The sequence below is a fragment of the Sinohyriopsis cumingii genome, chromosome 19 (assembly GCF_028554795.1).
Source record: "Sinohyriopsis cumingii isolate HCF-2022 chromosome 19, ASM2855479v2, whole genome shotgun sequence".
In the NCBI taxonomy this organism is placed as follows: Eukaryota; Metazoa; Mollusca; class Bivalvia; order Unionida; family Unionidae; genus Sinohyriopsis; species Sinohyriopsis cumingii.
Window position 1 is genome coordinate 68,193,757 of NC_142979.1, and position 15,450 is coordinate 68,209,206.

Below are 15,450 nucleotides of genomic sequence, written 5' to 3' on the forward strand. Positions count from 1 at the left end.
CAAATAAAAAATAAAAATAAAATTTTGATTGAAGTTGATAAAAAAACATAGAACTATAAAAGAGTATTAAACATACATATATACTTGCTTATAAGAGGAGTCCAACTGCAATCTGCATGGACACATATCTATCGTCACTTAATGTGTCAGCAGATCTGGGTGTGTGCCATTTGGTAGGAGTAATAAATAGAACAAACATCATAGATCCTGAACAGCAGGCACATTATGCAATGGCAGATCATTATCTTTGTTATTTGCAATTTGGCTCAACTTATAAGAGAGTACCGGTATATATTGTAATGAAAATGTACCTCTGCAATGTCCGTTCATTTTCTATTTTGTAAGCTAGCCTGCTAAAGTTGAATGTTGTATGTACTCGCTTATGAGTAAAACTGCAAACAACAAAAATCCAGATCTGCCTTATCTTAATGCACCTGCAGATCAGGTCTATGTTTTTTGTTCTACTGATTAGTCCTAACAAACTGCACAGACCTAGATCTGGTGCATTATGCAACTGAAGATCTGTATCTGTTCAGTTTGCGAGTATATATGGTACCTCTGTTACTTTGTATCACACATTATCGTTGTTACATTGTTTAGATTAATTCATTTCCATGCTATCAACTGTTCAATTATTTATACTCCATCTTTTAATAAAATATTTACAAGATATTTTACAACATTGGAGTGATAGAGCCCCTTAAGAAAGTTGCCAGCAGTCCATGTACTATAGTATCCAAACTTGCTGCAGAGGCCTTACAGCTGATTGGGGAGGAAGTGCCACACAAGCTGTCACAGCAGGTGCCACTTTGGACAACAGAGGATGTAGCACATTGGTTAACAGAGGTAAAACAGAGTTCACCGTAAGAATTTGAATATTAAAGTTCAGATTTATTCTTAAAATATGTTTCCTGATCATATTACCTTAGGGACTTGAAAAAATGGTACTAACAGCTGCCTCGCTTGGCACTTAGCATTAAGAGGTTAGTGTTAGGACTGGTCGGCCTGGTGTCAGGATAATGTGACTGGGTGGGACATCATGCCACATGTCTGCGGCATGATGCCTCAGTGCTAGACATCACTGTAAACTGTTACACTGCAGACATCGTAGTGATATGACTGAATTTTTTTTTAAAGCTATGTTAAAAATCCAAATCACATCACATATTACATTAGGAGTATGACCACTAAATAACCCAGCCCTCTCCAGTTAATTTTAGCTATAAAATGCTGAGAGTTGTCTGCTCACATGGGAAACGTACAAGAGTTATCTACCTGTGGATTGAGGAAATGGCACCAGCTCCCATCCATACTTCAGTTACTAATTCTGCAGATGCTTGGAATCATGCTCTTTTAGAGAACTTGCAAAAATCTTGGATCAAGTAGTATTTTTTCCACTATTGAGTGAGTTGGCAGTATTTCTCACATAAGGGAAGTATACTCTATTTCTTGCTCATTTCTCTTGAGAAGAAGTTATCTAACTTTTTTAGAACAACAATTTCATCAGTGCCAGTTTATGCCCTGGTGACTAGTATGTGCATACAATTGTGTATACTGGACCATTTATATGTTTATGGTCACTGACTGGATAATAGTGCAGATCAAAAAGGTCACAAAGACATATTTGTTTACTATTGTCTACTTAACAGTAGTATATGTGATGCTGTTTGGCTGCTGATTGTGTATTTTTACTGACCACGATGGTTGTGCGGGTAATTTCTATTGAAATTTATATTCTTAACTAGCATCCACTTCACAGTTTGTTTAAGCAACACATGACTAATTTTGCCTGCTCTGATCACTAATACATTCATTAAGATAATATGTGCCTGACCTATTACATGATTTCTGTCACATAGTTTCTAATGATTTCTGTCACATAGTATCTAATGTTACAGTCTAGAAATCGTGATTTGTAATTTTTAACAGCATTTGCATGGTTGTTTAGTGTCCACTTAAGTTTATGTCATTCTTATCAGGTTTCATCTGTATAGGCTATGTTTTACAAGCATCAACACAATGGGCAGGACTGAGTGCTTTCAGTAGAAAAGGTAAGCACATTAAACTGACATGGATAATCTTGTCTGGAATGTGGGCCAATATTCGACCAATATTGGAGCATATTTGCAACACATGCACTATAGAATACAACCGACATCGTGATGTGTCCATTGACGAAGCAATGATTGGATTTTCAGGACAACTGGCTTTAAGCAGTATGTGACTTTAAAACAGACCAAGAGAGGCATCACAGTATGGGTTAGAGTGGATCCTCATAATGGATATGTTGGGGACTTTCAGGTTTATACTGGAAGGACTGACAACAATCCAGAATTGAATCTTGACAAAGGGTTGTTCTTGATTTGATGGAACCTTTGTTTCGTCTTGGACATTGTGTCTACATCAACATTTATTTTGCACCTCCAGACATATTTCTTCAGCTTCGACTAAAGGTATGCATGGCTGCGGAACAGTTCGATCAGATCGAAAGGGTCTTCCATCTGGATTACATAAAGCAGGGACCTGTTATCACAGAACATGGGGTTTCTGTTCCACAATTGTCCACAAATTCTCTACCTTCATGCTTAGTTCATCTTGGGCAATCAGTCTGCCAGGAACAGTTTTGAGCATGTTGCAAAACTGCATTGTCTCAGCTGGGTGGTAATCCACTTTCACAGTTTACAGTGCAAAGTGGAGAATCTTCTGTGATTGGTGCAGCAACAGACCTGCCAGCCCTTATGATTTGACCATAATGCTTGTGAAAATGACCCTTAAAATATGGACTTGGGAATAAAAGCACAAATTATGGAAATATGATTGTAGCTGTAAAATCTGGAAACTGGCTTGGTTTGAGTTGGATCTGGGTTTCATATTAAATTTAGTGGAGTTGGTCAGAGAACCAGACTAACTTTGCAGGAGTACTGCAGATGCTTTAAACTGCACATATTTTTTCATACAAAACATCTGCGTGATCTAGCTGCTGCTTATATAAGTTTCAAAAAATGGCATCCAAAAAGCAATACAAGTTCGCAGTGAAAGGGACAATAAGCCTCTTGAAAAGGTTTTATACTACAAAAGAATAAAAAGGTACATTCAGATTCTTGGGGGATAAAAGCTGGAAGTTATTGGACATGTGTTAATTTGATGGTTGTCATATGATGGAAGATATGATTATTGAGTTCAACTGCAAACAGGATAGACCCTTCTCTGCTGTTACATAATGCGCAAACAGATGAGGGTCTTTGTGCTTCTACTAACAAACTGCATAGACACAGATCTGGTAGCACATTATGCAACAATAATTCTGTGTCTGTGAGTTTCATTGACTACACATACTTTCAGGCTTCATTCAGTTTTCAAGTTAAAAATGCCTGGACTCCCATTTAAACAGTGAGTGTGATTCCTACTAGCTGGGTGTATCCAGTAAAGATCTTTCCAATAAATGGTGCTACTAGAAGGCTCTGGATCAGATTTTACAATTTTTTTAGTTGATAATGAACAGAGTTTATGCCATATTCAGATAGGTTAAAGTATTTAGACACTGGGGTTAGTTATGGATATCCCTAAAGTGTTCTTTCATTCTCGCTTGGAATTCACTTCTAGTTTCAGTTACGTATTGTTTGCCAAATGGATGGCAATTGAGTAGGTTGATGACATTTCTGCAGATCATTGGCTCTTAATTTTGATTTATACTTGAGGTTAGAAAATGTACTTTTAAATATTTTCGGTTTGTCCATTTCATGCAGTTAAAAGGTTGACTAGACCCACCCCCCCAGCTTATGAATGCCTCCACATCATCTCAGTCATCTTCCTTCATTCAACTTTCACTTTATCTTCTAAGAATAGAGGATGATTTTTTAATGGTCGAGAATGTTCTCTAGCCTGAACAAAAAATACTACTATTTCATTTTATTGTTTCAGGTGGGATTCAAGGAGTATGCACAACGTTTTGCTGACTGTCAGATAGATGGGGACCTACTTCTTCAAATGGAGGAAGAGGATCTGCTTGAAAGTGTTGAAATGAAACCACGCATGGCACGGAAGAGGTAAGCCTGTGTGCGATTAAATAGAAGTCATGTGACTAAGGTTTCCTTTTATATATGTACATATTATGATACACTGTCCTGATAGGGAGATCTACTATTTATTACAACGGTGTTTAGGGATATAGTGATAATTCCAGTGTAATGATAACTTGTGTGTAGAATATTATTGTAGGCTCTGCCCTCAAGGGACTCAGTTGAAAACTCAAAAGTCCAATTTATAATGATTTAATTTTGAGAGACAATTTTCGTTCTGTATTGAAATGCAGGAATCTTATTTTATGTAAGGATCAAAAAACAATACACAGGACATGTCATGGATTTTTGTTGTGCCTGCTTTAGCCGATAACCAATAGCAAGACAATGGGGCTAACCTTTTCTGCATTGATGTAGCACTGTGATTGTATTAACTACAATGACATTGTTAACATTACAGTTTTTTGTGAACACATTAACCCCTGCCAACGAGTTTATGTGACAGGAGGTAGTAGCCTACTGCCGAGCTCTGTAGTATCAAGGTCATGTATGATACACTAAAGTAGGTGGTGTTATAGAAAGGTAGAAAGACGTAGCTCTACAATGATACCAAATAATCTGGAAGTTCTCGTTGCACTATAAAATACAGAGGGATAAACCTCATTTTTGGGCCCGATTTTGTTCCACCCAATATTTGCCCATGGTCGGAATCTGATTTTGTGTCCAGATTTTAGACTTTTTGGTCTGAGATTTAAGGCAGACCAGTATGAACTGCAAACAGACAGATGAACCTTTGCAAAAAGTATGATAAGATGGGCATTTGGAATAAAGAGTGATCTTGATACGAAAATAATGGGTCCGTTAAGCCCACCCCCAAAAGGAAATCCAACTTTTACCCTTCTGCTCATGTGTGAGCCAAATAGCCAATGAAAAACAATGTTTCTAACACAACTAAGCATTAGGTTATTTGAAAATCACTTTGATGTATTAGGATATATTCAGAAAAAGCTTTCAGAATGTGTTTCCTACTCGAATTTCAGGAAAAAACAACAAAAATCTCATGGGGTTAATGTGCTAATGGGTGCATTTTGATGACGTCATCAATTTGAATATTCCTTGTGTATTTAATCACTTGTGCATCGACATTGCACATAAATTACAAATTTAGCCATTCCTTGACAGTTTGTAAAAAAATTAAAAAATCTTTGTTAACCCTTTACCTCATAGAGCATAGTGACAAAGTGCAGCATGCTATAAATAGAACACCTGTTACCTAGCCGACCGCATACGCATAGGCCTGCCTGTGAACTGTTAAGCAATGTAGTGTATGTTACGTTTAACAGCAATTTTAACCATTTTACATTTTTGGTACACATCTATTATATGTGAAAAAATTTAAGAGTAAAGTCTGATTGTTATAGCTGTGTAATTATTTTTCATGGAAGAATTTTTTATGTGCTTTAAAATCTTGAGAGAACTCGTTCACCGTCATGTCAGTGAGGCCGCGTGACCAGCCATAGCTGCCATTTCCCATACTCGAAATTTACATGTTTTTCGTCTGCCTCTACATCACTAAGTCATCTGAATTTGATAATTTATAAAAACTAATTGCTGCCAACATCAATATCAGAGCCTTTACCTAAGTTACTGAATCTTTCATAGTTGTAATTCTAATCGTGAAAACTTCGTAAGTACTGAATAAAATCCGTGACCGCCATTTTGGAGAGTGGAGATTACGACCCAGTTACTTTAAATAGCAGATATCGACCAGTGCATAAATAGTGACTACGTGATCTGACGTAATTGTCATTCGCAGAAATGAATGTAGTATCTAATGGGGGGTTTTCTCCAAAGGTGGCTCTACGAAAACCAGCTCAAAATGGCTGATGTTTACAGCAGGCATCAAAAGGCGCTTCCATGCAAATGGAGTAGAGGTGTCCAAAGACGCTTGCATGAGGTAAAGGGTTAACACGTTAACCCCTGGTGACGAGTTTATGTGGCAGGAGGTAGTAGCCTATTGCTGAGCTCTGTGGCGTCAAGGTCATGTATGATACACTAAAATGGGTGGTATTATAGAAAGGTAGACAGATTTAGCTCTACAATGATGCCATATAATCTGGAATATCTAGTTGTATTACAAAATACAGAGGGAATAACCTCAATTTTTGGACCCGATTTTTTTCCACCCAAAATTTGCCCGTGGTTGGAATCCGATTTTGTGTCAGGATTTTAGACTTTTTGGTCTCAGATCTAAGGCAGACTGGTATGAACTGCAAACATACAGATGAACCTTTGCAAAAAGTACGATGATAAGATGGGCATTGGGAATGAAGAGTGGTCTTGATACGAAAACAATGGGTCCATTAAGCAAAAAAATAAATCCAAATTTTACCCTTCTGCTCATGCGCGAGCCAAATAGCCACGGAAAAATGATGTTTCTGATACAACTAGGCATTATAAAATCACCTGGAAGTTGATGTATTAGGATGTATTCAGAAATAGCTTTCAAAATGTGTTTCCTACTTGAATTTCAGGCGAAAACAACAAAAAGCTCCAGGGGTTAATGTGTTAACATTTTGTTTTAAATTCTTTGCAGACCAGATACACGGTGGGTGGGTGGGGTTGGAGGGGACTATCATAACAAGATGTACATATGAGTGTCACTGTTACTCCTTTAGAGTATCTCTATGGGATATTGTTCTGCAGTAATATAGGCTTAGAATGGAGGGGTGGGAGGTTGGTTAAAATTAATTTGCTTTTCAGATCCATTTATGTCTTATCATCAAGTAAAGGTATACACAGTTAGAGCATGTCACTGAGATGTTGTAGTCCTTAATCATTGCCTGTACCATTTTGTCATTGTGTTTATGCCCCACTGCAGCAGTTGGAGTTCTTACAGTATTACCATTGCCCATCCATACATATGTGCATCCATCTGTATATCCCATGCACATTGATTTTGTTTTGCATATAGGTAAATTTCAGGTACTAGTGGAGTGTCCATGTTCTGTGAACACATTTGTTTTTAGTTCTTATGCAGAGGCAAGCTCTTGTACTACCCCAGGTGTCAGCATCCATGGTTGAACATCTTGGTTATGTTTTTGCATTTAGTTCAGGATTTTTGTACGCTGTAAATACTGTTATACCTAGAATTCTGAAACTTGGTGACAGCATGCATCATCACAAATGTAGGTCACTGTGACCTGGTGATTTATATGTATTCTCATTTTGTACTACACCCATATAACAAAAGGTCATTTTGACCTACATTAAACATGTACTGGATTATGTCAAGTTTTGGCGTTTAGCTCATGACCACATTGGTGTTTTTTCTGTTGTATAATTCTGCTGTAACTGGACTCAAAGTATGGCAAGAGGAGGCTTCTTGATGAGTAATACACCCTCACTTGAATGTAGGACACTGTGACCCATCTTTTGCATTTAACTAACTTTCGTTCAGTTTGATATTTTTACTGTTCATGCAGTAATTATTAAAACAGATGATTGTATGCATCTCTCATAATATCACACCCATATCCCCAAAAATCACTGTGACCTATATTATTTTACTTGCCTAGGTTGTTGCATTTTGTTCCTAACCACACAGGTTTTTCACATGCTCTATGTACACAATACCAAGCACGAAACTTGGAGATGAGATGCAGTTTTATGAGCACTACTTCCTCATTTCATGTGTAGGTCAATATCAATCATATTGTATGCTTCGCTGACTTGGATTAAAATTTGAGTTGGAATTTATTTCTCAGGCATGTTCTATCCGAGAATCATAAAATTGATCGTGGTATGCATCTATTACTACCCCTCTTTTACAGCAAAAAATGCTCATCATGACTTACATGATTCATATTTTAACCGGCTTTGCTGAACATTTGGAATTTAGCTCATGACCACATGAGTTTCTAGCATACAATCTTTTTGCCAGAAGAAGTCTCTAAGATCTATATTTTATACTCAGTAGTTCTCTTTAAATTTTGTGTGAAAAAGTTCATTGTTTGATCATTGTTCCAATTTAAAACTTGATATTTAGATGTTTCTCTGTTACTAATTTGCACATTAAACCATTGATGGTCACTGTGACCTAGATTTTACATTGATTCATCCATATTTGACATATATACATTCTGCCTTACTCAGTAGGCCCTTTTGGACCAGTGCAGTTGAAAGTAGGGAATATATATGTTTATTCAGTGGGCAACTTGCCATTTTAATGACTATACTTGACTTTCCATTTTAATGACTATACAATGTATATTGTTTGTAATACCCTCATCATCATTGTTATAATATTCAATCAAAGCTGTCTTAAAAGTCCCACTCACATATGTAAGTTGTGTCAAGCAGCCACTTTTTCAGAATATTTTAAATTGCATTAGAAAGGAACCTCTGTTAAACAAACACCTGTCATAAGTAGCTGCCTTTTTTTACTTTGCAGTGGTGATTGTTTAAACCACCTTACCTCCGTGTACCTCAGCAATAGAAAAAAAAAGATGTATCACTTTAATATAAAGGACAAAACTTGACAAACAAAGTATATCAAGCTCATTTTATATAAACAGGTTTCTGCGAGAGCTTGTAAACTTGAAAGTCACAGCAGATTATTCTTCGTATGACCCTACATCTATTGATCCATGGCTGATGGGCATATTGCCAGAATTGTCTCAGTACACTTACCAGATGCTGAGGAATGGCATGGACAGGGAGCTTCTTGGCACCACTACAGATGAAGAGCTGAAGACTGAGTGTGGTATAAAAAATGGAATCCACAGGAGGATAATCCTGCAGCACTTAGATGGTGTGTATGAGTTGACACTATGTACATAGTGCATACAGGTTAACTACATATTAATTATTATTTGTTTGTATCGGCTGCAAAGCATAAATGAGACACTATAGTGCATACAGGTTAGCTATATAATTATTTGTTTGTCTCATCTGCAAAGCATAAAAGAGACAAACTATACTGCATACAGGTTAGCTGCATAATTATTTGTTTGTGTCTCTTAAGAATCTCTTTGTAGTTTTTGAAAGGTGATTCATCGCTCTAGAGTACCTCATTATAATACCATCCCTAATACAACATGGTTATTATGATGGATCCTGTTGTATTGGTTGAATTTCATTGCTTCAGATATTGTACCTCATTATAAAGACATTTCACTTATGTTCACAGTACATTTCATGGCTGTCCCTGAATAGTGGTATTATAGTGCGAGTCATTCCATTGAATACATTATTGAGCAAGTTGTACTTAAACAAAGCTGTCATTGGACCCCTTGTATTAAGGGTTCATAGAATAAGGCAGAATAGTACAATTTTGCACCAGACAGTATTTAACTTTGTTATGAAAAACTAATCAGTTAACCTGAGTTCAGATCATTATCTCTTTTTGTCTCATTTATTGTCTGGTCTGTGCATGGATTGTGCAACAAAGATCATATTTTTCTGGCAGGTTTCAGCAGCAGCCAAGGTGTCATTAATAATGTTAAGGTTAAACTTTACCATTTATGAGTTGAAGCATTTGTAAGTTCTGTACATTGGTGATGGTTTATATTATAAAACAAGTGTTGAATGAGACAATATAATCCTTGGAACCTTTTGTTTTCTTCCTTTTTCACATTTCTATGACATTTTAAGATACATTCTTTGTTATTTTCCAAACATTCTCATCTAGTAGGTAGTCTGATTGCTCTGTTGGTGCTAATCATTGACATATTTGCAAATGGTGATAAAAGGCTTTTAGATGCTAATTTGTTTAAATAAAGACAACACATTTTGTGATTGAAAATTTCAAGACTTGTTATATAACATATTTTGCTTAAAGTCCCTGATGTCCTCTAGTGTAATGTATTTTCAGGGTTGTAGAATTCCTTAACAAGTAAGTGTGGATGTGCATAGTTTAGAGATAAATCAAATCTTTATTTGGAAAGAAAAAAAATTAAGAGGAGGATAATTACAAAAGGAAAAAAGTATGAATAAAGTTGAGTAGGAGCTAAATCCACAATGAAAGATTCATTATCATTGCCCTTTTTAGATACGCTGGATAATGCCCTTTTGTGGTAAATAAGATACTGCCCTTTCTGGGAAAACTAGACAATGCCCTTTTTGGCATACTAGATAATGTCATATTTTGGTACTCTAGATAATGCTCTTTTTTGGTAAAGGAGATACTGCCCTTTATAGGAACACTTGATAATGCCCTTTATTGGTACACTAAATAATGCCCTTTTTGGTACATTAGATATTGTCCTATTTTGGTATACTAGATAATGCCCATTTGTTATACACTTGATAATGGCCATTTTTTATACACTTGCTAATTCCCTTTTTGGCACACTAGTTAATGTTCTTTTTGGTACACTAGGTCATACCATTTTTTGATACACTTGATAATGTCCTTTTTTGATACACTAGAAAATGCCCTTTTTGGTACACTAGAAAATGCCCATTTTGGTAGACTAGATAGTGCCCATTTTTGATGCACTAGATAATGCACATTTTTGGTATACTAGATCATTTCCTTTTTGGTACACTAGATAATTTCCTTTTTGGTACAATAGATAATTCCTTTTTGGTACACTAGACAATTTCCTTTTTGGTACACTAGATAATGCCCTTTTTGGTACACCAGATAATGCACATTTTTGATACATTAGATAATGCTCTTTTTTGGTACACTAGATAAATTCCTGTTTTGATACACTAGATAGTCAGACATATCAGTATTTTTCACGGCAAACTTTTTTGGACACTTTGGAGATTCTGGAACCAACTTAGAATTGGTCTAAAATCAGGTTTCTGCATCATCTAGAAACAATCATTGTATGACATCTTGTTATAAAATCATTTCTTTGATAAAATTATAAAATATATTTTCAGTAATAATCATAAGTTGTTTATCATTTTGCACGTTTTGACTGAGATTGTGGCAGTATTATTGCATTTGACCATGGCAGTACTATTTTATATTTGACTGATTACCAGCATACATTAAGCATGTTAAGAGATTTTGTGTAGCACACTAAGGGCAGCCAAAAATCTTGATTTTAACAGTTTTACTGTCTTACTGGTGGCACACACTTGTTCATTTTGTAATTAATCCAGAAAAAAAAGTGACTAAGATAGGTTGCCAACCCATGCACTTAGCCATATTTTATGATTCAGTCAAATGCTATATAGAGCATACATTCTAAAATTTGCCCTTGAGTTAGTTAGTTGAAAGGGTCTTACTGGCAATCTTTACAGCATATTTCCACATCAAATTATTTTGGACAACTTGTCAATCAACACTGAATAACACATCCCTACCTTCAGTTATTATTTCAAACTATGGAGCCCACATTGGTGGATAATGTGCTGTTCCTTTGGCTGATAATTGGCTGATCCAGTAGTATTGAGGAACCAATCAGATACAGTTTCACTCATTTCACATTGTCATTTTGATCATATGACTCGACTGTGTCTGTGGACTTTAAATGTGATAATCACATGATGAATATCTCACGTAACTATTATCACAGTTTAGCAATGTGTGAAATTACAAAAGTTATGGATTAATTGACAATGTTTTAAGCAATTTGGGTTTTAATGTAAAATTGTCTGACCATTTTACAATTTGATACATTGTTAAAACATTACAGTAGTCGTATGACATGACTTTTATCACATGACAAATCCACAGATGCTCAAGTCACATGACCAAAATTATAATTTCAAATGAGCATCTGACACTTTTCCTTGGTATTGTTTGACTATCTGATTATCTGCAAATGTCAGCTTGTAATTTTTGAATTGGTGTCATGAGATGGAGATGTGTTATTTCACATGTATTTACAAGTTTTCAAACCTCCATTTTGATGTGGAAATTGACATACTGAAAACTGAAAGACTTGTTTCACAGACTATAACTCAGGAGCCATAAGTAATACCAGTAAGTTTCTGAAATGGTCAGTAGCTGCACTGACGTGTTGTGGATGGATCTTAACAGCATATTACACATTATCTACAATAAAATATGAACTACATAAGATATTAAAGTGTTATCAGAGACTAGAGGCAATAAATTACAGCAGATTCATAAAAAGCGTAAAATTCTATCTCAGACCAAGACAGATGTGTAACATTTGTGTTAATAAGCAAGGATTATGCAAGATTTAATATTATTAGGTAATATATTCCATATTAAAACAGCACTGTTTGTATAACTCCTTTGATATGTTTCAGTAATTTGTTTCACTGGTTGTTGGATATTATTTGTCCCAAAAAGTTAATGTCATATCCTTTTGCATGCATACAGGAAAACAACAGTTGAAATGAGGTTTCATCCAAAAATTATGAAAGTAATTCTTGATTTTCTGACACTTACAAAATGCTTAATTCTTGTCCGATGAAATAATTTGAAAGAAATTTAGCTATATACAGAGCTGAATTGTATGTTCTATGATAGAGTGTCATCAGCTGTGACTCCTAGAAGTGTTTGATGAGTGTCTAAACGAGCCGACTTTTCAAGCCATTTTCCTTGCATCATTCTAGTCAAGCTACTATATCTAAAAGTGGAATTATCTCTCCTGATAGTTATATTTTTATCAGTAAAATAGAATGTGCACAAATGAAATTTTAGTCTCTGATATCAACTATAGATCTTAATGCCAAATCAGATATGATGTTGGTTAAATGGGTGACTGTCCATATTGTACATAACATACATATTGGTGAAATTAGGGCATACAACTATGAATGGATCACAGATATTGTAATGAATGATCTGTATTTACCAATGTGAAAAATATCTGTCTATACAGTTTTAAAAGGTGACAATGATGAACTCATCAAATCTTTGACTAGTAAGTATGTATGTATTTAGACTTGCAGTTGGTAAAGTATGCAGCATGCTTTGCTTGGTGTGCATGCTTCATATGCATGCTTTTCTTGCACTTGGGCACAATTTGGGTCTAAATAAACATGAGGTAACTACTAATTTGTAGCCTTCACTACAGCAGTGCAAACAACAGATATACAGACATATACATCATAGTCTTGTATGTTTTATGTGAATTGATATTAGAGTCAAAAGTTTATGGTCATAAAGATCATAGTCTTTGTGAATTGGATCATAACAGCTGTTGCATATCACATTTGATGGAGGTGGAACAGTAAAACTGAAAATTCTGATTCGTTGCATCACTCATTATTCTACTTTAGATCTGGATCATATATATCTTTAAAGGGGGGGGGGAGGGATGCACACATGGCAGAGAAGAGACCTGTTGATTTTGAGTCATAAGGCCAAAATGAAGGTCATTGTAACTCAAAGAAAAATGAAGTTATGCCCAGTAACTTTTGTACATGATTAAGTTCCATGCCAAACTTGGTGGATGGTTTGCACTTAGGGTGATGCATTGCAAAAATACATTTCCAACTGGAGGATTCCATATACTATCATTTATTATAAGATTATAAGATATATCAGTAACTTCATACTTGCCAAAACTTATTGATCTGGAAACTCTATTGATAAGATTGTCAAAGCCGTTATTGGAGAGTGGCTTCCTTCATATAGAACATATTGCAAAGTGAAGATGGTACTGTGCCAGTTTCATAGTGGATGCATCCTTACTAATGCATATCAACTGATAGTTGAGCCTAGACTAGACTGCATACCCTGCAGGTATACATTGACAGTAAAACACATGTTTGTTAAGTATGTTAACTTGTAGCCAGTGGGACAGAAGTATTTCAATGCGAGCATGGTATATGACCAGAGAAAATCTTTGATTCACTGAGGGAATGCAGTTTATATAACAAATTTTGACCATATATTTTAGGATTTTTGCATAATTTACCTGTTCCTTTTTTATACCTTTTTAAGAAATTTAATATCATTGCCATTAGTAATTAGTTTATGAACAGCGGCAGCGTTCTTTTGAAGTCGGATATTGCTGCATAATATAAAATGCAAAGCAATGATCATTTCTGTTGTCGGAATAGTGTTAAAGGTAATTCATTATTGAAGCCAATGTAGGAAGCAATTAACTCTCAGCAAAGCCCAACAAAAATAAATTTCAGAACTCTTGGTTGATGGAGTTTTACTTTGTGAAGCATGCCAGCGAGAGACAAAAAGGTTAAGGGGTGGGGGTGCTATTGTTTGCACATACTGCAAACAACACATCAAAATACAACAACTCAGTTCTGACTAGGATTCACTCAGAGAATCCAGCAGAGAAGTTTGAACACCAGGACCATCCAGTCCCTAGTGAGTGTAGTGATGAACACTAATGATACTTGCATTACCTTCAAACCCTTTGAATCCTATTGAATTTATATTCAAATTGTAGCTATTGAAACATTGTGTGACAATATTAAAAAAGATGAAATGTTTGGCATGTGGAAATTGGAGTTTGGGGTTGTAGAATTTCGGTCAGGGTTTGTGAGTTTATTTAAGTCACCAGCCTTGGGTCTGTGTCTCACAAAGATTTTCTTTGAGCACTGCTAGTTGGTCAGTAATCTCCAGCCCCAAATATGCCATACTATGATGGGTGTATAATGAACCGTTGATGGCACTCCTGTTTGAAAATGAAAACAGCTAATGATGTGTAAAATGATATCATATTGACATTTATGTTGATCACTTTTTTGTATTCTAGTTTGTTGTTCAAAAATGACTTCCTTAAAAGCATTCTATGTTTATAACTTCAGTCATGATACCCAAGACTTTCTGTACTGCTTTTATGTATGATCCACATAATGTTATAGCTTTACTTTTTTGGAAGTATGCCAAAAACAGCTAACATTGACTTGACACTGCTTCTGCTGCGACTGCTGCTGCCCAGAGATGACATCATGCTTGCTATGTCTTACATTTTTCTCCTAAGGAATAAGTGAGACAACAAGTTATAACTACATACCGTGAACTCACTTTTTTAATGGTATACTAATTTACATGGATATTGCAGTTTCTGCAGACCATTTGTTTTAATATCCTACATAAATTGACATTAATGCCATATCTGACAGAAGCATACCATATAATTAAGTATTGATCAAAACTAATTTTGTTAAAGCATCTGAGATGATACTCATGAAATAATGACTTCACAGTGATACATATTGAGACTTGTGCTAAGAAAGGAACCATTTTTGTGGGGGGGGGGAGGGTTTAGATAGATCAGAGAATAATACTAAGTTTATATAATGTAAGAAAGTGACCATATTTTGGAGCTGGGTTGAGCAGGGTGGAGATACACTAAGTATGATATGTGTGACTTAAGGACCATATTTTGGGTTTGATAGCACAGGGAGAATAAATACTAAATGTGTATATGTAAGGAAGGGCCCATATATTGGGGTTGGATAGAGTTGAATAAAGAAATATTTAGTGTGTGTATTCAACAAATGGATTATATTTTGGGGTAGG

The 15,450-nt window shown here is 35.5% G+C and overlaps 1 protein-coding gene across 5 annotated transcripts in view; it reads left to right on the top strand.

Moving 5' to 3' along the window:
* LOC149775888 (NAD(+) hydrolase SARM1-like) overlaps positions 1-15,450 on the top strand; it is a 100,965-nt gene that overhangs the window by 22,752 nt on the left and 62,763 nt on the right. For 4 of the 5 annotated variants that reach the window (XM_089944031.1, XM_089944032.1, XM_089944028.1 and 1 more), the window contains exons 4-7: positions 670-846; positions 3,922-4,046; positions 8,597-8,832; positions 12,839-12,880. In XM_089944031.1, the coding sequence (XP_089800157.1) occupies positions 670-846; positions 3,922-4,046; positions 8,597-8,832; positions 12,839-12,880 (580 nt within the window). The remainder of the gene's footprint in view (positions 1-669; positions 847-3,921; positions 4,047-8,596; positions 8,833-12,838; positions 12,881-15,450) is intronic. The other variant, XM_089944030.1, reaches the window with a different exon arrangement.